The sequence below is a fragment of the Pristiophorus japonicus genome, chromosome 9 (genome assembly GCF_044704955.1).
Source record: "Pristiophorus japonicus isolate sPriJap1 chromosome 9, sPriJap1.hap1, whole genome shotgun sequence".
NCBI classification, from domain to species: domain Eukaryota; kingdom Metazoa; phylum Chordata; class Chondrichthyes; family Pristiophoridae; genus Pristiophorus; species Pristiophorus japonicus.
The window spans coordinates 66,532,938-66,553,530 of record NC_091985.1 but is presented as its reverse complement, the minus strand read 5'-3'; the positions used below and the strand labels follow the sequence as shown (position 1 = coordinate 66,553,530).

The following is a 20,593-nucleotide window of genomic DNA, read 5'->3' as shown; positions in this document are numbered from 1 at the left end:
GGAATTGGATAAGTACCTGATGGAAAAAAAATTGCAGGGCTACGGGGAAAGGTGGAGTGGGACTATCTGACGTGCTCTTGCCGAGAGCCGCACTGACTCGACAGGCCAAATGGCCTCCTTCTGGGCTGTAACCATTCTATGATTCTATGAAAACAAGTTGTCAACAAAATGTTGGGATTTAATTCACTCTGGCCCTACTTCTCCCACATCAAAAAAAATGCACAGCAGAAGCAGGAGGATGCATGTATTTTTCCTTAGTTACTGCACCCCAAATTCTTCCACAGTAACTTGACTGCTTTTATAATTTTTGAACCAAGTATCATGAATTACTTTTTCATCATGTGTGTGCTTGTTCAAAATATGCATTCTGGGAAATTCTTCATATATAACCCCCAACACTGAGCTTTCTGCTTTGGGTTTTTAGAAAATTTCAGGACCTGATCTGATTCGGCCTTATTAATATGATTTCTCCCATTTATTCCCTCCTTCCAGGAACTAAGGGAAAGGGTATTGAGAGGGAAATACCGTATTCCTTTTTACATGTCAACTGACTGTGAAAACTTGCTCAAAAAGCTCCTGGTATTAAATCCTGCCAAACGAGGCAGTTTGGAAGTAAGTGAGATTTTTCAACTGATTTTCTCAACCTTGTACCTTTTGATGATTATGAATGTGTCTTAAATTTTTAAATCGTAAAGACTTTAATCAGACTTGAGATTTCCCCCCATTGGCAAAGTTATTGAAATGTTGAGGGTTTTTTAAACAGCAAATCATGAAGGATCGATGGATGAATGTTGGTTTTGAGGAGGAGGAATTAAAACCATACAGTGAACCAGAACCTGACTATAGCGATCCCAAAAGAATAGGTAAGTCTGTTACATATAGGTAAGGAGACAAAAGCAAAAGACAGAAAGGAGATGAGGAAAAGTGGAGGGCAGAGAAACCCAAGGCAAAGAACAAAAAGGGCCACTGTACAGCAAAATTCTAAAAGGACAAAGGGTGTTAAAAAAACAAGCCTGAAGGCTTTGTGTCTTAATGCAAGGAGTATCCGTAATAAGGTGGATGAATTAACTGTGCAAATAGATGTTAACAAATATGATGTGATTGGGATTACAGAGACGTGGCTCCAGGATGATCAGGGCTGGGAACTCAACATCCATGGGTATTCAACATTCAGGAAAGATAGAATAAAAGGAAAAGGAGGTGGGGTAGCATTGCTGGTGAAAGAAGAGATTAATGCAATAGTTAGGAAGGATATTAGCTTGGATGATGTGGAATCTATATGGGTGGAGCTGCAGAACACCAAAGGGCAAAAAACATTATTGGGAGTTGTGTACAGACCTCCAAACAGTAGTAGTGATGTTGGGGAGGGCATCAAACAGGAAATTAGGGGTGCATGCAATAAGGGTGCAGCAGTTATAATGGGTGACTTTAATATGCATATAGATTGGGCTAACCAAACTGGAAGCAATACGGTGGAGGAGGATTTCCTGGAGTGCATAAGGGATGGTTTTCTAGACCAATATGTCGAGGAACCAACTAGGGGGGAGGCCATCTTAGACTGGGTGTTGTGTAATGAGAGAGGATTAATTAGCAATCTCGTTGTGCGAGGCCCCTTGGGGAAGAGTGACCATAATATGGTGGAATTCTGCATTAGGATGGAGAATGAAACAGTTAATTCAGAGACCATGGTCCAGAACTTAAAGAAGGTTAACTTTGAAGGTTTGAGGCGTGAATTGGCTAGGATAAATTGGCGAATGATACTTAAGGGGTTGACTGTGGATGGGCAATGGCAGACATTTAGAGACCGCATGGATGAACTACAACAATTGTACATTCCTGTCTGGCATAAAAATAAAAAAGGGAAGGTGGCTCAACCGTGGCTATCAAGGGAAATCAGGGATAGTATTAAAGCCAAGGAAGTGGCATACAAATTGGCCAGAAATAGCAGCGAACCTGGGGACTGGGAGAAATTTAGAACTCAGCAGATGAGGACAAAGGGTTTGATTAGGGCAGGGAAAATGGAGTACGAGAAGAAGCTTGCAGGGAACATTAAGATGGATTGCAAAAGCTTCTATAGATATGTAAAGAGAAAAAGGTTAGTAAAGACAAACGTAGGTCCCCTGCAGTCAGAATCAGGGGAAGTCATAACGGGGAACAAAGAAATGGCAGACCAAGTGAACAAGTACTTTGGTTCGGTATTCACTAAGGAGGACACAAACAACCTTCCGGATATAAAAGGGGTCAGAGGGTCTAGTAAGGAGGAGGAACTGAGGGAAATCCTTATTAGTCGGGAAATTGTGTTGGGGAAATTGATGGGATTGAAGGCCGATAAATCCCCAGGGCCTGATGGACTGCATCCCAGAGTACTTAAGGAGGTGGCCTTGGAAATAGCGGATGCATTGACAGTCATTTTCCAACATTCCATTGAATCTGGATCAGTTCCTATCGAGTGGAGGGTAGCCAATGTAACCCCACTTTTTAAAAAAGGAGGGAGAGAGAAAACAGGGAATTATAGACCGGTCAGCCTGACATCGGTAGTGGGTAAAATGATGGAATCAATTATTAAGGATGTCATAGCAGCGCATTTGGAAAGAGGTGACATGATAGGTCCAAGTCAGCATGGATTTGTGAAAGGGAAATCATGCTTGACAAATCTTCTGGAATTTTTTGAGGTTGTTTCCAGTAGAGTGGACAAGGGAGAACCAGTTGATGTGGTATATTTGGACTTTCAGAAGGCTTTCGACAAGGTCCCACATAAGAGATTAATGTGCAAAGTTAAAGCACATGGGATTGGGGGTAGTGTGCTGATGTAGATTGAGAACTGGTTGTCAGACAGGAAGCAAAGAGTAGGAGTAAATGGGGACTTTTCAGAATGGCAAGCAGTGACTAGTGGGGCCCCAGCTGTTTACACTGTACATTAATGATTTAGACGAGGGGATTAAATGTAGTATCTCCAAATTTGCGGATGACATGAAGTTGGGTGGCAGTGTGAGCTGCGAGGAGGATGCTATGAGGCTGCAGAGCGACTTGGATAGATTAGGTGAGTGGGCAAATGCATGGCAGATGAAGTATAATGTGGATAAATGTGAGGTTATCCACTTTGGTGGTAAAAATAGAGAGACAGACTATTATCTGAATGGTGACAGATTAGGAAAAGGGGAGGTGCAACGAGACCTGGGTGTCATGGTACATCAGTCATTGAAGGTTGGCATGCAGGTACAGCAGGCGGTTAAGAAAGCAAATGGCATGTTGGCCTTCATAGCGAGGGGATTTGAGTACAGGGGCAGGGAGGTGTTGCTGCAGTTGTACAGGGCCTTGGTGAGGCCACACCTGGAGTATTGTGTACAGTTTTGGTCTCCTAACCTGAGGAAGGACATTCTTGCTATTGAGGGAGTGCAGCGAAGGTTCACCAGACTGATTCCCGGGATGGCGGGACTGACCTATCAAGAAAGACTGGATCAACTGGGCTTGTATTCACTAGAGTTCAGAAGAATGAGAGGGGACCTCATAGAAACGTTTAAACTTCTGATGGGTTTAGACAGGTTAGATGCAGGAAGAATGTTCCCAATGTTGGGGCAGTCCAGAACCAGGGGTCACAGTCTAAGGATAAGGGGTAAGCCATTTAGGACCGAGATGAGGAGAAACTTCTTCACCCAGAGAGTGGTGAACCTGTGGAATTCTCTACCACAGAAAGTTGTTGAGGCCAATTCACTAAATATATTCAAAAAGGAGTTAGATGTAGTCCTTACTACTAGGGGGATCAAGGGGTATGGCGCGAAAGCAGGAATGGAGTACTGAAGTTGCATGTTCAGCCATGAACTCATTGAATGGCAGTCCAGGCTAGAAGGGCCGAATGGCCTACTCCTGCACCTATTTTCTATGTTTCTATGTTTCTTGCACTGGTGACCTGAGTTTGAATTCACAAGCTCTGAAATGCATTAAAATTGTGTAATTATCTGCACGTCATTTGTGTCGTATATCCTTCCTATTATAAACACGTGGGGACTGGAGAAAAGTAGTTCTTATTAGATGCTCATTTCAGCAAGGTTCAGGATTTCTTTAGGCTCATGGTGCCCCCACTGAGACCAGGTATTTAATTTGCTGCAATGGTGGGTTTGTGATGAGGATGTTTCATAGTACTAAAACAGAAAATATAATGTTTCTACATTGTAAGTTTTTCTTTGATATTTACAGAAACGATGATCACTATGGGCTACCCAAGAGAATACATTACTGAATCCCTCGTGGGGCAGAAGTATGATGACATCATGGCCTGTTACCTGTTATTAGGCAGGAAACCTCCGGAGGCAAGCTTCATAATATTCTATTCAAATTCTGAAACATTTAGCTGTATGAAAACTGTTGGCATGTGTACAGATGCATGCCTGCAAGTATTCCACAGCTGGCCCCTGACTGGGCAGCAGCGGTCCCCTTCTGTACTGACTGGGTCGCAGCATTATTTTATCTGTTGTCCATCCCTATATGAGAGCTGCTTAGTCTCTTGCCCTGCATAAGATTCTGGGTCTTCTCATGCGCAGTGATAGCATTTCCTATCTGTGCCTATGAGATATACACCCCTCCCCCACTCATACCAGAAACAGAAAAAGTATCATTACCAGCTGGAAATCGTCAGGCTGGCAAAACGATGCTTCATCCCAGGAAAAGCCAGAAGTTTTTTTGTGACTGGAACCCAGAGATCGTGAATTCAAATCCCACCATGGCACGTTGTGCAATTGAATTGTATATATCTGGTTATTTGCAAGCTTGTTGCTGAAAAGGATTCAAATTCCTAGGACATTGGAACTGGTTCTGGGGGAGGTGGGACCAGTACAAACCGGACGGTCTGCACATGGGCAAGATCGGAACCAATGTCCTAGGGGGAGTGTTTGCTAGTGCTGTTGGGGAGGAGTTAAACTAATATGGCAGAGGGATGGGAACCTATGCAGGGCGATATAGGGAAATAGAAGGGAGGCAGAAGCAAAAGATAGAAAGGAGAATAGTAAAAGTGGAGGGCAGAGAAACCCAAGGCAAAAAGGGTCACATTACAGCAAGATTCAAAAGGGGCAAAGTGTGTTAAAAAGACAAGCCTGACGGCTCTGTGCCTCAATGCGAGGAGTATTCAGAATAAGGTGGATGAATTAACTGCGTAGATAGCAGTTAACGGCTACGATGTGATTGGCATCACGGAGACATGGCTCCAGGGTGACCAAGGCTGGGAACTCAACATCCGGGGGTATTCAACATTTAGGAAGGATAGACAGAAAGGAAAAGGAGGCGAGGTGGCGTTGCTGGTTAAAGATGACATCAATGCAATTGTAAGGAAGGACATTAGCCTGGATGATGTGGAATCGGTATGGGTGGAGCTGCGGAATTCCAAAGGGCAGAAAACGCTAGTGGGTGTTGTGTGTAGACCACCAAATAGTAGTAGTGAGGTTGGGGACAGCATCAAACAAGAAATAAGGGATGTGTGCAATAAAGGTACAGCAGTAATCATGGGTGACTTTAATCTACATATAGATTGGGCTAATCAAACTGGTAGCAATGCAGTGGAGGAGGATTTCCTGTAGTGTATTAGGGATGGTTTTCTAGACCAATATGTCGAGGAACCAACTTGGGAGCTAGCCATCCAAGACTGGGTGATGTGTAATGAGAAGGGACTAATTAGCAATCTTGTTGTGCGAGGTCCTTTGGGGAAAAGTGACCATAATATGGTAGAATTCCTTATTAAGATGGAGAGTGACAAAGTTAATTTGGAAACTGGGGTCCTGAAATTAAGGAAAGGTAACTTTGACGGTATGAGGTGTGAATTGGCTAGAATAGACTGGCAGAGGATACTTAAAGGGTTGACGGTGGATAAGCAATGGCAAACATTTAAAGATCACATGGATGAACTTCAGCAATTGTACATCCCTGTCTGGAGTAAAAATAAAACTGGGAAGGTGGCTCAACCATGGCTAACAAGGGAAATTAAGGATAGTGTTAAAACCAAAGAAGAGGCATATAAATTGGCTAGAAAAAGCAACAAATCTGAGGACTGGGAGAAATTTAGAATTCAACAGAGGAGGACTAAGGGTTTAATTAAGAAGGGGAAAATAGAGCACGAGAGGAAGCTTGCAGGGAACATAAAAACTGACTGCAAAAGCTTTTATAAACATGTGAAGAGAAAAAGATTAGTGAAGACAAATGTAGGTCCCTTGCAGTCAGATTCAGGTGAATTTATAATGGGGAACAAAGAAATGGCAGACCAATTGAACCAATACTTCGGTTCTGTCTTCATAAAGGAAGATACAAATAACCTTCCGAATGTACTGGGAACAGTGGGTCTAGTGAGAATGAGGAACTGAAAGATATCCTTATTAGGTGGGAAATTGTGTTCGGGAAATGGATGGGTTTAAAGGCTGATAAATCCCCGGGTCCTGATAGTCTACATCCCAGAGTACTTAAGGAAGTGGCCCTAGAAATAGTGGATGCATTGGTGATCATTTTCCAACAATCTATCAACTCTGGATCAGTTCTTATGGACTGGAGGGTAGCTAATGTAACACCACTTTTTTAAAAAGGAGGGAGAGCGAAAGCGGGTAATTATAGACCGGTTAGCCTGACATCAGTAGTGGGGGAAATGTTGGAATCAATCATTAAGGATGAAATAGCAGCCCATTTGGAAAGCAGTGACAGGATCGGACCGAGTCAGCATGGATTTATGAAAGGGAAATCATGCTTGACGAATCTTCTGGAATTTTTTGAAGATGGAACTAGTCGAGTGGACAAGGGAGAACCAGTGGATGTGGTGTATTTGGACTTTCAAAAGGCTTTTGACAAGGTCCCGCACAAGAGATTGGTGTGCAAAGTCAAAGTGCATGGTATTGGGGGTAATGTACTGACGTGGATAGAGAACTGGTTGGCAGACAGGAAGCAGAGAGTCGGGATAAACGGGTCCTTTTCAGAATGGCAGGCAGTTACTAGTGGGGTGCTGCAGGGCTCAGTGCTGAGACCCCAGCTCTTTACAATATACATTAACGATTTGGATAAAGGAATCGAGTGTAATATCTCCAAGTTTGCGGATGACACTAAACTGGGTGGCGGTGTGAGGAGGACCCTAAGAGGCTGCAGGGTGACTTGGACAGGTTAGGTGAGTGGGCAAATACATGGCAGATGCAGTATAATGTGGATAAATGTGAGGTTATCCATTTTGGGGGCAAAAACACGAAGGCAGAATATTATCTAAATGGCGGCAGACTAGAAAAAGGGGTGGTGCAACGAGACCTGGATGTCATGGTTCATCAGTCACTGAAAGTGGGCATGCAGGTACAGCAGGCAGTAAAGAAGGCAAATGGTATGTTAGCTAGGGAATTTGAATATAGGAGCAGGGAGGTCTTACTGCAATTGTACAGGGCCTCGAGTCTGAAGAAGGACATTGTTGCTATTGAGGGAGTGCAGCGAAGGTTCACCAGACTGATTCCAGGGATGGCTGGACTGTCATATGAGGAGAGACTGGATCAACTGGGCCTTTATTCACTGGCGTTTAGAAGGATGAGAGGAGATCTCATAAAAACATATAAGATTCTGACGGGACTGGACAGGTTAGATGCGGGAAAAATGTTCTCGATGTTGGGGAAGTCCAGAACCAGGGGATACAGTCTTAGGATAAGGGGTAGGCCATTTAGGACTCGTGAGGAGAAACTTCTTCACTCAGAGTTGTTGACCTGTGGAATTCCCTGCCGTAGAGTGTTGTTGATGCCAGTTCATTGGATATATTCAAGAGGGAGTTAGATATGGCCCTTACGGTTCAGGGAATCAAGGGGTATGAAGAGAAAGCAGGAAAGGGGCACTGAAGGAATGATCAGCCATGATCTTATTGAATGGTGGTGCAGGCTCGAAGGGCTGAATGGCTTACTCCTGTACCTATTTTCGATGTTTCTATGACCATGAAAGCTGTTAGATTTTCATAAAAACCCAACTGATTTCTGAATATCCTTCAGAGATAGAAGACTGCCTGCTCTGGCCTACATGTGATTCCAGTCAAGTGTCAGCCTTGGCTCAGTGGTGGCACTCTCACCTCTGAGTCAGAAGTTCATGGGTTCAAGCCTAATTTCAGGAACCTTGAGCATATAAGCTAGGCTGACACTTTAAGATAATATAGGGTGCTCCACTGTTACTACCCTGTCGTACTGTTTTTCAGATGAGCCACAAAAATGAGATCCAGTCTGCCCCCTCAGGTGGACATAAAAGATCCCATGACAGTTTTCGAGGAAGAGCAGGGGAGTTCTGGTGTTTTGGCCAATATTTATTGCTCAACCAACATCTTTTCATTTATCTCACCACTGTTTGTGGGACTTTGTGGTGCGCAAATTGTTCTGCCATGTTTCCCTATACTAGTACAGTGGCAACTCTCAAAGTTTATCATATTTATAAAAAGTCTAGAACCCATCCACTAGAACCACGATTTGGACATGAATGACACAAGCGCTTTTTAATGCGATATATGTATATATGTGGGCAGGTGAAAACTGGTAAAAGTGTCTTTTCATCACTTCTCCTGGTTCAGTGGCTCAGAAGAGTGGAAGTACATGGTGCAGAAGAGAATTTTGTTTAAACTGAGTAAAAGATTTACAAGTTCAACAAGAATTTATTTTTAACAACTTTTTTTCAAACTTCCAGTTTGAAGGCAGCGAATCTGTATCCAGTAGTAACCTGTGTCAAAGGTCTCGACCTAATAGCGACCTCAACAACAGCTCCACGCAGTCTCCTGCACATTCGAAGGTCCAACGCAGTATATCAGCGAATCAGAAACAGCGGCGGTTTAGTGATCATGGTGGGGATGACATTCAAACACGTAAAGTAACATTGCACATTTCAACTTTGAGTGTGCAGTGCTGCAGTGAGCCATGCTGAACCAAACTCTACTCCTTTTTAAAAAAAAATTATTTGGTTCAGTTGTTTGTTTCAGAGCATTTTGTGTTATTTGTGGACCAGGTTTATTGTTTGAGTTTGTGTACCCAGTTTGCAGTGAAATTCTGATGTTTAATGCTTTTACTGTAGTAACACCCAAAATAATATCTTCACTATTTAGCAGTCAGATATTCTGTTCCACCACTTTTTTGTATATTTGGAATATTTAATCTTTATTGAATCACTCTAACCTAATAAAACATATCTAACAATCACCCTCTAATCCATTTCTTTTTGGAGAGGGAACAGTATTTCTCTTTCAATAGGAGATGTTTCATTAGCCCATGTCAATTACAAAATAAAAACCCAAAGTAGGGGTTCAAACCTTGGTATTTCATTCAATATCTCATTCCATAAATGATTATACTTAATCTGAACTTTTGTTCGTAAAGGCAGATGTACAGGCAGTGGTTTAGAAGCTCTATCAAATTTGCATTTTTGCCAGATATTTATTTAAAGTGAAAACTTGCTGATGCTGTTCCATCATATGTTTCTTGTGGAATGTTGTGGTTGGTCCTGAATTGTGCAATACTTTAAAGCAAGCATTTAAAATTGCTTATTTTATCTGCCGACATACTTGGGGGAAAAAAACGAATTGGAAAAATTGTATATAAAAATAGATGTTGAAATGGTCTTGGTGAAATTTTCTTAATCAGTACTTACAGTTTTGTATAATTTGATGAAGTTAACTTTAAAGAAATGGGGTAACATTGACCTAATTACATTGTTTGTGTCATAGATTTCAAGAATTTTGATTTTTTTTTAAGTAAAACTGAAATTAGAAACCTAAAAATGCACCACAGATCATTCAGCATCTGAAAGAGATGTTAGTGAAATGTTCTATTCAAACAAAAGCCTGAACCTTATCTTTTCTCTCAGATACTGATTGTTTTGGTGTTGTGCACATCATTTTCTGATTTTATTCAGATTTCCAGCCTTCATAATTTATTCTTTATGTGCCTTTTTTAATGTAGCTGTTGATTTACTTAATGATTTGTGCTGTGAAAATTTTGGATATTTTTAGGTGCTAGAGGTTATCATTATAACATTGCCAGAGAAATTTCATAGCCTCCAGTTTCTAAGGAAACGCTTGCCATGACACATTGCTTTACACTTACAAAATACCATCCAGATATCTCATCTGATTAATCAAGGGACCATGATTAATGAAAGGCATTTTTGTTGTTGTAGCGGTGTCTTAACCATTACTGCACTGATCTGCAGTTTAAAATTAATACAAGCCCCGGATTTCTGTACATTAGCAATATACTGCAGATGCTGGAATTCTGAAATAAAAACAGAAAATGCTGGAAATACTCAGCGGGTCAGTCAGCATCAGTGGAGAGAGAAAGAGTTAAAGTTTTAGGTCGATGACCCTTCGTCAGACCCTTCGCCAGTTCTCACAAAGGGTCATCGACCTGAAACATTAACTCTGTTTCTCTCTCCACAGATGCTGCCTGACCTGCTGAGTATTTCTAGCATTTTCTGTTTTTAACCTGGATTTCTGTAGCTGACTGCTAACTTTTCTTAAATTATAAAAGAAACCAGTCTTTGCAGTGGGTATCTAATCTCCTTCATCCTTCAAAATGTAAATTCTATTAGAAGTAATTGAATCAATAAATTAAACATTTTGATTTCTGCCAAGATTGTTTTTAAATTATCTTTTTTGAATTTCATGATTTTATGAAAAATAACTAAAAAAAAAAAAATATCAGAAAGCCTGAAAATATGAAGCCAAAAAAAACCAACTGTTGGAAGTGCACAGAAGTTGAGCAGCACCTGAGAGAAAGATAGGTTAACAACTCTGGTGATCGATTATCGTGTGTGCAATTTCCTTCTCCACTGATTATTGGCCTGCTATACGTTTCTAGCATTTTTGTGCTTTTTGTCAAACGATTGAACTAATTCTGCTTTAATACACAGATATATATTTTGTTTTTGCCAATTCCATCTGACTCATGCACAAAGTATCAATTGGCAACAGAGAGGGGTAGCTTTGTAAAAAGAGATGTTCCACAGGGATAATTGACTAGTACAGTTTTAGTTAATTATAATAGTTATAAGCTTCATAAGGATACTAAATATAAAATGCTATTATCACAATGTGGCAGCGCCGTGCTTTCCGCTGCCCATCATCCATTGTCAATAGCCCTTTCTTATCCGAGGTGAGGTGGAGAGATCATTTGAAGTTAGCTCTCATAATCTTTATCTTCCACTGCTTATTTGCTGCCTTCATTTATGCTTCTGATAAATATGCTGTCAGTTGTCCAGCCATAGTGAATTATTTGCACTTTCAAATATGTTAAGCTCAAAAGGGAAGATATGGAATTTTACACCAGTGCAGTCTATTTATTTTATTTGATCTGTTTCCTTTTATGTTTCTGTTTTGCAGCTGGTCCATCAATCCCACCTGCTGTCTCATACACGAAACGAGCTCAAGCAAACAGTGTAGAAAGCGAACAGAAGGAAGACTGGGACAAAGACATGGCTCGCAAATTAAGTAGCACCACTGTAAGTTCCAAAGGGGATGTGCCTGCAAGCCCACTTGCAGGTCTTGAAAGGAAGAAATCCACAACTGGACCAAGTGTAAGCAGCAACTTGATTTGACTGAGTTGCATGTTTGATTTTATTTTAAGTGTTCAGGCCAGTGGCGCCTATCTTGTGCCTTTTTAAAAAGGAGATCATACACTGGGTTAAGTGAGTCTGATTTCTCAGTTTGAATTACAAGCTGAATTCCTCCTCATCTTCACGTGTTCATTGTGCGTTATGCAAGACATTGATAGAAATCCTGTGATGCGTACCAATTTTGACATGCATACCACATTCTACTCCTCCCATTCCTGCAATCCACATTATCTGACTGCCGATTATCTATCTGAAATGATAACCCTTCTCGTGTATGAACTGATGACTCTGATTTTAAAAACTTGTCTGATGAACCTCTGTGTAACTGTACACTGCCCCAGTAGCTGATAACCTGTGCTCACAGATCAGCATTTGGCCCCTGCAGTTGAACAGTTAGATTTATTAGTGACTATCTTATAATTATGGCCTCTAATTTTGGATTCCCCATGAGTGGAAACACCTTCTCTACGTTTATCCTATCAAAGCTCTTCATAATTTTAAAGACCTCTATTAGGTCAAAACCTCAGCCTTCTCTTTGCTAAAGAAAAGAACCCCAGTCTGTTCAGTCTTTTCTGATACCTCTCGGTTCTGGTATCATCTTTGTAAATCTTTTTAGCACATTACTCGATTGAAGAGAGAAAAACAGCAGCCTTAAATAGTCATTGAATAAGAGCAGCTAACACGTGAGTACTGTGTACAGTTCTGGTCTCCATATTACAACATGCAATCCTAAAAGAAAAATCATGTTGGGATAGAAAGAAGACTTCTCTCCTTAAAGGTGGACTCCCCGATGTAAGGAATCGACACCCCCGCCCATATAACAACCACGGAATCAAACAAACTAAAGCTTTGGTTCACCGGTTTATTATTCGAACGTGCTCGGGAAATGTTCCAGACGAACATTTCAAACTACAAGCACAGATATATGATTTTTCGATTTGTGCGACCCTCTTACAAAACCACCGATTGGCCTACTGCTATCAGCGAAGTTACATTGATTTGTTGACTCTTATCAGAGTTAACTCTGAGTGGTTCCCCCCATCTGTCCATCTCCCATCACATGTCACCCTTCTGGAATATGTTATTGAGTGGTGTCAACTTTGCCTCAGTTTCTCATGACGTGTTGATTTAACTTTGTTTTCCGGGTGGTGCCTCCTTATCCCTCTCCCAAGAACTCTAGTCAAAACTACCCGTTCCCCTGCTGCTATAATCTATGTTCCCAAACATTTGTGTCCTTGTTCTGACCTGAATATGTACACTTCCATGAATCTGTTCTAAGATTAATAACAGATGGTTCATTACCCATCAGGCTTCGCTATTCCCTTTTTATTAGCCCAGTGTAAGCGAGTGTATAAGCGTGCTTTACATACATAAGCGGGTTATACTTAACCATTCAATATTACAATCCATACCGTAAGACAGAAGAACTCCTGATTCCTCAGAATCTCTTAATATTGATGAGCCCTCTTAATCTGGACCACTTTACGTGTCAGATCAATTCACTATCTTCAGTATCTCCATTTGTGACCATCAGCGTGACCATCAGTCTGTCTCCACTCTAGTGACCATTTTTAATCCCCTCTAATGGCCCTTGGCTACATTCCCAAGGTAGGCCATTTCTCAATTACTTCCTCATGGGTGAGCCTCCAGGGTTGTTCTTTCGCTTGGGTAGCACTACCTCCTGAGCTGCAGGACCTACCTGTTGGCTTTCCCATCAAAGTCATACTAAATAAGTCCTTTCTGCCGGACTGTCTAATTTCCCTTTATTCAACTGTAGTACGGGCTTGGGCCTGCCTCTTAAATAAGTCCCACTTTTTACAGGATAATTAGCAAGATGAGTTCCCTGACAACCAATACATTGAGTCCAGCATAGTTCGTGCAGAAGTGCTTTCTAGCCAACACTTTCTCGGTGTTCGACTTCTGCCCCGCTTGGGGTATCCTCTGTTTTTTCTAGCTTTCCTCCACCTGGGGTCATCTTTCCTCCACCTGGAACTCTGGATCCGTTCCTATGAAGTGGAGGGTAGCCTATGTAACCCCTTTTATAAAAAAAAAAAGGAGGGAGAGAGAAAACAGGGAATTATAGACCGGTCAGCCTGACCTCAGTAGTGGGTAAAATGATGGAATCAATTATTAAGGATGCCATAGCAGCGCATTTGGAAAGAGGTGACATGATAGGTCCAAGTCAGCATGGATTTGTGAAGGGGAAATCATGCTTGACAAATCTTCTGGAATTTTTTGAGGATGTCTCTAGCAGAGTGGACAAGGGAAAACCAGTTGATGTGGTGTATTTGGACTTTCAGAAGGCTTTCGACAAGGTCCCACACGAGATTAATGTGCAGAGTTAAAGCATGTGATTGGGGGTAGTGAGCTGACGTGGATTGAGAACTGGTTGGCAGACAGGAAGCCAAGAGTCGGAGTAAACGGGTACTTTTCAGAATGGCAGGCAGTAACGAGTGGGGTACCGCAAGGTTCTGTGCTGGGGCCCCAGCTGTTTACATTGTACATTAATGATTTAGACCAGGGGATTAAATGTAGTATTTCCAAATTTGCGGATGACACTAAGTTGGGTGGCAGTGTGAGCTGCGAGGATGATGTTATGAGGCTGCAGAGTGACTTGAATAGGTTAGGTGAGTGGGCAAATGCGTGGCAGATGAAGTATAATGTGGATAAATGTGAGGTTATCCCCACTTTGGTGGTAAAAACAGAGAGACAGACTATTATCTGAATAGTGACAGATTAGGAAAAGGGGAGGTGCAACGAGACCCTGGGTGTCATGGTACAGCAGTCATTGAAGGTTGGCATGCAGGTACAGCAGGCGGTTAAGAAAGCAAATGGTTGGGGCTGGTGTCCCATTCTGACTTTTACTTTCCCCCCGGGTTGTATTTTGTGCATATCAGACACCTTCTACATTGGTTCTCTATATCTCTACCCATTCTCTTCCACCACCCGCATCTCGACATCGAGTCTATCATGATGGTGCTACCTGTATGGACATACCCGTGGTATAAATTCCCATCTTTCCTCCATACACCGTCGGTCCCTTGTGGGGCTCCTCTCTGCTTCCACCTCCTTTTCCTGTGGAGTGGCTTCTCCCTGTACCTTAAGCATGTTTACTTCCTCAGGCTCGATTGTACCTGCTCCGACCTGGGCTTCCCCGGCCAGTGTACCTGTCTCCGCCACCCTCTTGGCTGCCTCATCTGCCCATCGCACACTCCTGGGGTAGGAGGGAGGCTTCCACTAATTTCTCAACAATATCCTCGTGTTTTATTATCTCTCCTCCTGAAGTCATGTATACCCGTCTATTCCAGGCTATCATATAATCATGCACTACTCCAAAAGCATACCGACTGTCTGTAGAAATGCGATAGACTGCCCTAAGTGGAGGAAGTGCATTTGGGAGGGCGCTGAGCTCCTCGAGTATCGTCGCCGAGAGCATGCAGAAATCAAGCGCAGGCAGCGGAAGAAGCGTGCGACAAACCAGGCTTCCTGCCCACCCTTTCCCTCAACAACCATCTGCCCCACCTGTGACAGAGACTGTGGTTCTCGTATTGGACTGTACAGCCACCTAAGAACTCATGTTAAGAGTGGAAGCAAGTCTTCCTCGATCCCGAGGGACTGCCTATGAAAAATGAAATAACTAAAACATTCTCATCAGGAAAGACAACATTTTAGATTAAACTCCAATTGTTTCTAAACTTTCAATTCAAATACTTGCCAAAGATTTTTCTTTTAATGTGAGAATCTTGTATTCATACAGGCTTTTAAAGTGACATCACAGAAGATGGTGCTTTTTAAACGTTCAAATTGAACAAGACCACACATTTTTAATAGCTATTTTGTTTACTGAAATCCAATTTAAAATAAAGTACTGGCAACTGTGACTTCAAGGCCAAAGCTTATTTTTTCTTAGCTCAGGGAAACTGGCACACTTTAATACATTTTCACACAAGCTACATACATTCCAGCATTTCATTTTTTAAGGTCCTGTTCACTGTGTTTAATTTCCCTTGGCACAAAAGCTAAAACTTCCATTTCGGTTCCATCTTTTTTTTTAAATTGTCCTTTCAGCAATATATTTTCTAATTCCCGTTTTTTTTTCCTTCCTTTGCTGAGTTCGCAGATGGGCTAACACATAGCTTCGATCTTTTCCCCTCATTATCTCCAAACCCCTAAAACCCCCTCCTGCTTGTTTATACTGTTTGAGACTTTTTCTCGATAAGCACCATCCATTTTAAAAAGGTTTCAAACCCAAAATTTAAATCTCCTTTACTGCAGTGAAACTTTCTCATAATTTAAAATCATTATCAACACAGTGTCTTTTATCTCTTTTCCAATATTCACACTTTGAAACAAAACCGAAATTTTACTGTGGCCACAATGAGAGCTAGGTTTTCATTGGAGGATAATTAACCAATCAAACCAATATCTTTTTCACAGCCAATATCACATCCAGTAAGTTATGTCATTTTCCATTTTCTCCTTCAAGTTAGGTTTGTATGTAACAAACATTTTACACAGAGGGCTTGTGTCTCCATGAATTTGTTAATTTAAACTACATAAGACAATCGCGATTCGCTTTCCCAATTTGTTTTCTTTTCGCAACTGTAGCTTCCAAGGTTGCATCTTTTATCTTTTTATAACAACCCGTCCTTTGTGAATTCAATACAGCTTATCCTATATTTTTTCCAGCAACTTATTCCACAGTCAAGAAAACTTCCACATGAACGCTTTCACTTAAAGACAGACATTCACACCAACTTTTCATTCAATCCTATGTTTTTTTCAGCCATTTATCCTTGCATGCCATTTCTCATTTACCCCTCTACCAGATTCTATGTAATATTTCCAAGCCCTTGGATCCCTCTAACGTCCGGCTGGACTAACAATACTGCTTGCTTCCCTAATCTTGGGCCTCCGCAACTTTTCGTCTTTCCTGTTGGCATTTATACCCGGGATCCTTTTGGTCCATATCTCAGACCCCCCCCCCTTGGTCTTCATTTTATCCCACTGGCCAGTTTTTCCTAAACATCCTGGGGCCCCACCCCCCTTTCGGTTGTATTCCTTCTTGTTCAGGCAATACACCTATCTCTTGGTCATTTTTCTAGACCCCTTTAGGTTGTATTCCTTCTTTGTTTGCGGTGCTGTGCACGACCAATTACCGTGTCACCCGTCACATTTCGGGACATACACTTATCTCCGACCACCTTTGTCCTTCTGTGGATCATTGTAACTTCTTTATACAGGATACTTCACTTTCCCCTTCAATGCTACAGTTCTAACTTGTAAGTGGTACAAAAGACAGACTCACCCCAACAGCTGTTACATCGACTGGGTCGGAGAGTCTGTACCCTGCGCGCAGCACCAATTGTTGGAGTAGAAAGAAGACTTCTCTCCTTTAAAGGTGGACTCCCTGATATAAGGAATCGACACCCCTGCCCGTATAACGACCACGGAATCAAATAAACGAAACCTTTGGTTCACCGATTTATTATTCGAATATGCTCGGGAAATGTTCCAGACAAACACTTCAAAGTACAAGAGTTCTACAAGCACAGATATATGATTTTTCAATTTGTGCAACCCTCCTACAAAACCACCGATTGGCCTACTGCTATCAGCGAAGTTACATTGATTTGTTGACTCTTATCAGACTTAACTCTGAGTGGTTCCCTCCCATCTGTCCATTTCCCATCACATGTCACCCTTCTGGATTGTGTTAGAGTGTTGTCAACTTTGCCTCAGTTTCTCATGACGTGCTGATTAACTTTGTTTTCCAGGGTGCTTTTTGGCAGGCCAGCCCCGCTGCGGAGGTGTTCGGGCAGGCTGGCGAGGAGGCCCCGAAGTAGGGGCAGCAGCGGTGGGGCGAGCAAGCAGCGGCGGGGCCGGCCCACCTAACGCCGACCTTCCCAGCGGGGCTTGCCCGATGCCTACCTCCCCGGCGGGGGCCGAACATCTCCTCAGCAGCAATCCCCCCCCACCCCCCCCGTCCTTTCCTGACGTTCCGAAATCCGGACATACCCGAACCTGGGCTCGGGTGTTTCCGGATTCATGACGTCAGAAAGCAAATCGGAAGTCTGGAAAAATCTGGAACCGCCTCAGTCCCGAGGGTTCTGTATTTTAGGCGCTACACCTGTACCAAGTCTTTTGTCAGGACGTTTATTTTCTGAAGAACTTTGTCACTTTCAGTTTCTCACTGCTTTGTGAAGGGATGTGATCGGGGCCAGGGGCAGCATGGGCCAGCCCACACTGCGATATGTGTGCGCACTAGGTCCGTGCAGCAGAGCAGGTCTCCAGTTGTGTTGGGTAATCCTTGCCACTGGAACTCTGTCAAGCCCGTGTGGCGGCTGGTGTGCAACGGCCACCACACGTTAAAAAAAATCCACACACAGGCATCTTCCACCCTTGAGGATGTAGTTCAGGTTCTTCATTCAAAAGACCTGTGAACTCGTCCTTTTTGGCATGGAAGCAAGTCATCCTCGTTTTGAGGGACTGCCTATCAAATGACCCTTTCCAATAAATATGAAATTCTGAAAAAAAACAAGGCATAGAAGAACCAACCCTCGCACAGACTTTACAACAAATAAAGAAGGCATGAAAAGGAAAAAAGTTGATCACAGAAGAAACATTGAAAAAGATTAACGATGGAAGAAAGAAACAGCAGCCTTTAAATAATCATTGAATAAGAGCAGCTAACACTTGAGTCCTGTGTACAGTTCGGTCTCCATATTACAAAAGGGATATCGAGGCACTGAGTAATGTGCTAAACAGATTTACAAAGTTGACACCAGAACCGAGAGGTATCAGAAAAGGCTGAACAGACTGGGTTCTTTTCTTTAGAAAAGAGAAGGCTGAGATTTTGACCTAATAGAGGTCTTTAAAATTATGAAGAGCTTTGATAGGATAGATGTAGAGAAGGTGTTTCCACATGGGGAATCCAACACTAGAGGCCATAATTATGATAATCATTAATAAATCCAAAAAATAATTCAGAAGAAACTTCTTTATCCAGAGCGTGGTTAAAATGTGGAACTTGCTACATAGAAACATAGAAAATAGGTGCAGGAGTAGGCCATTCGGCCCTTCGAGTCTGCACCATCATTCAATAAGATCATGGCTGATCATTCACCTCCGTACTCCTTTCCTGCTTTCTCTCCATACCCCTGATCCCTTTAGCCGTAAGGGCCATATCTAACTCCCTCTTGAATATATCCAACAAACTGGCATCAATAACTCTCTGCGGTGGAGAATTCCGCAAGTTAACAACTCTCTGGGTGAAGAAGTTTCTCCTCATTTCGGTCCTAAATGGCTTACCCCTTAACCTTGGACTGTGATCCCCGATTCTGGACTTCCCCAACATAGTGAACATTCTTCCTTCATCTAACCTGTCCAGTCCCGTCAGAATTTTATCTGTTTCTATGAGATCCCCTTTCATTCTTCTAAACTCCAATGAATACAGCCCCAGTCAATCCAATCTCTCCTGCCAGTCAGTCCTGCCATCCCGGGAATCAGTCTGGTGAACCTTCACTGCACTCCCTCTATAGCAAGAACATCCTTCCTCAGATTAGGAGGCCAAAACTGAACACAAGATTCCAGGTGAGGCCTCACCAAGGCCCTGTACAACTGCAGTAAGACCTCCTTGCTCCTATACTCAAATCCCCTAGCTATGAAGGCCAACATGCCATTCACCGCCTGCTGTACCTGCATGCCAACTTTCAATGACTGATGTACCATGACACCCAGGTCTCGTTGCACCTCCCCTTTTCCTAATCGGTCGCCATTCAGATAATCTGCCTTCCTGTTTTTTCCACCAAAGTGGATAGCCTCACATTTATCCACATTATACTGCATCTGCCATGCATTTTCCCACTCACCGAACCTGTCCAAATCACCCTGCAGCCTCTTAGCATCCTCCTCACAGCTCACACCGCCACCCACCTTAGTGTCATCTGCAAACTTGGAGATATTACTCAATTCTTTCATCTAACTCATTGATGTATATTGTAAATAGCTGGGGTCCCAGCACTGAGCCCTGTGGCACCCCACTGCCTGCCATTCTGAAAAGGACCTGTTTATCCTGACTCTCTGTTTCCTGTCTGTCAACCAGTTCTCTATCCACGTCAATACATTACCCCCAATATCATGTGCTTTAATTTTGCACATCAATCTCTTGTGTGGGACCTTGTCAAAAGCCTTTTGAAAGTCCAAATACTCCACATCCACTAGTTCTCCCTTGTCCACTCTACTAGTTACATCCTCAAAAAATTCTAGAAGATTTGTCAAGCATGATTTCCCTTTCATAAATCCATGCTGACTTGGACCGATCCTGTCACTGCTTTCCAAATGCGCTGCTATTTCATCTTTAATAATTGATTCCAACATTTTCCCCACCCCCGATGTCAGGCTAACCGATCTATAATTACTCATTTTCTCTCTTCCCTCCTTTTTAAAAAAGTGGTGTTACCTTAGCTACCCTCCAGTCCATAGGAACTGATCCAGAGTCGATAGACTGTTGGAAAATGATCACCAATGCATCCACTATTTCTAGGGCCACTTCCTTCAGTACTCTGGGATGCAAACTATCAGGTCCTGGGGATTTATCAGCCTTCAATCTCATCAATTTCCCTAATACAATTTCCTGAATAATAAGGATTTCCTTCAGTTCCTCCTTCTCGCTAGACCCTCGGTCCCCTAATATTTCTGGAAGGTTATTTGTGTCTTCCTTCGTGAAGACAGAACCAATGTATTTGTTCAATTGGTCTGCCATTTCTTTGTTCCCCATTATAAATTCACCTGATTCTGACTGCAAGGGACCTACGCTTGTCTTCACTAATCTTTTTCTCTTCACATATCTATAGAAGCTTTTGCAGTCAGTTTTTATATTCCAGCAAGCTTCCTCTCATACTCTATTTTCCCCCTCCTAATTAAAGCCTTTGTCCACATGGAGTGGTGGAAATGAATCGCATAGATTCCTTTAAGGGGAAGCAAGATAAGTACATGAGGGAGAAAGGAATAGATGAAT

At 42.4% G+C, this 20,593-nt stretch overlaps 1 protein-coding gene across 7 annotated transcripts in view; it reads left to right on the top strand.

Moving 5' to 3' along the window:
• mark1 (MAP/microtubule affinity-regulating kinase 1) overlaps positions 1–20,593 on the top strand; it is a 194,369-nt gene that overhangs the window by 139,220 nt on the left and 34,556 nt on the right. For 6 of the 7 annotated variants that reach the window (XM_070889428.1, XM_070889425.1, XM_070889424.1 and 3 more), the window contains exons 9-13: positions 493–612; positions 764–863; positions 4,195–4,307; positions 8,659–8,812; positions 11,342–11,535. In XM_070889428.1, coding sequence (XP_070745529.1) covers positions 493–612; positions 764–863; positions 4,195–4,307; positions 8,659–8,812; positions 11,342–11,535 — 681 coding nt within the window. The remainder of the gene's footprint in view (positions 1–492; positions 613–763; positions 864–4,194; positions 4,308–8,658; positions 8,813–11,341; positions 11,536–20,593) is intronic. The other variant, XM_070889427.1, reaches the window with a different exon arrangement.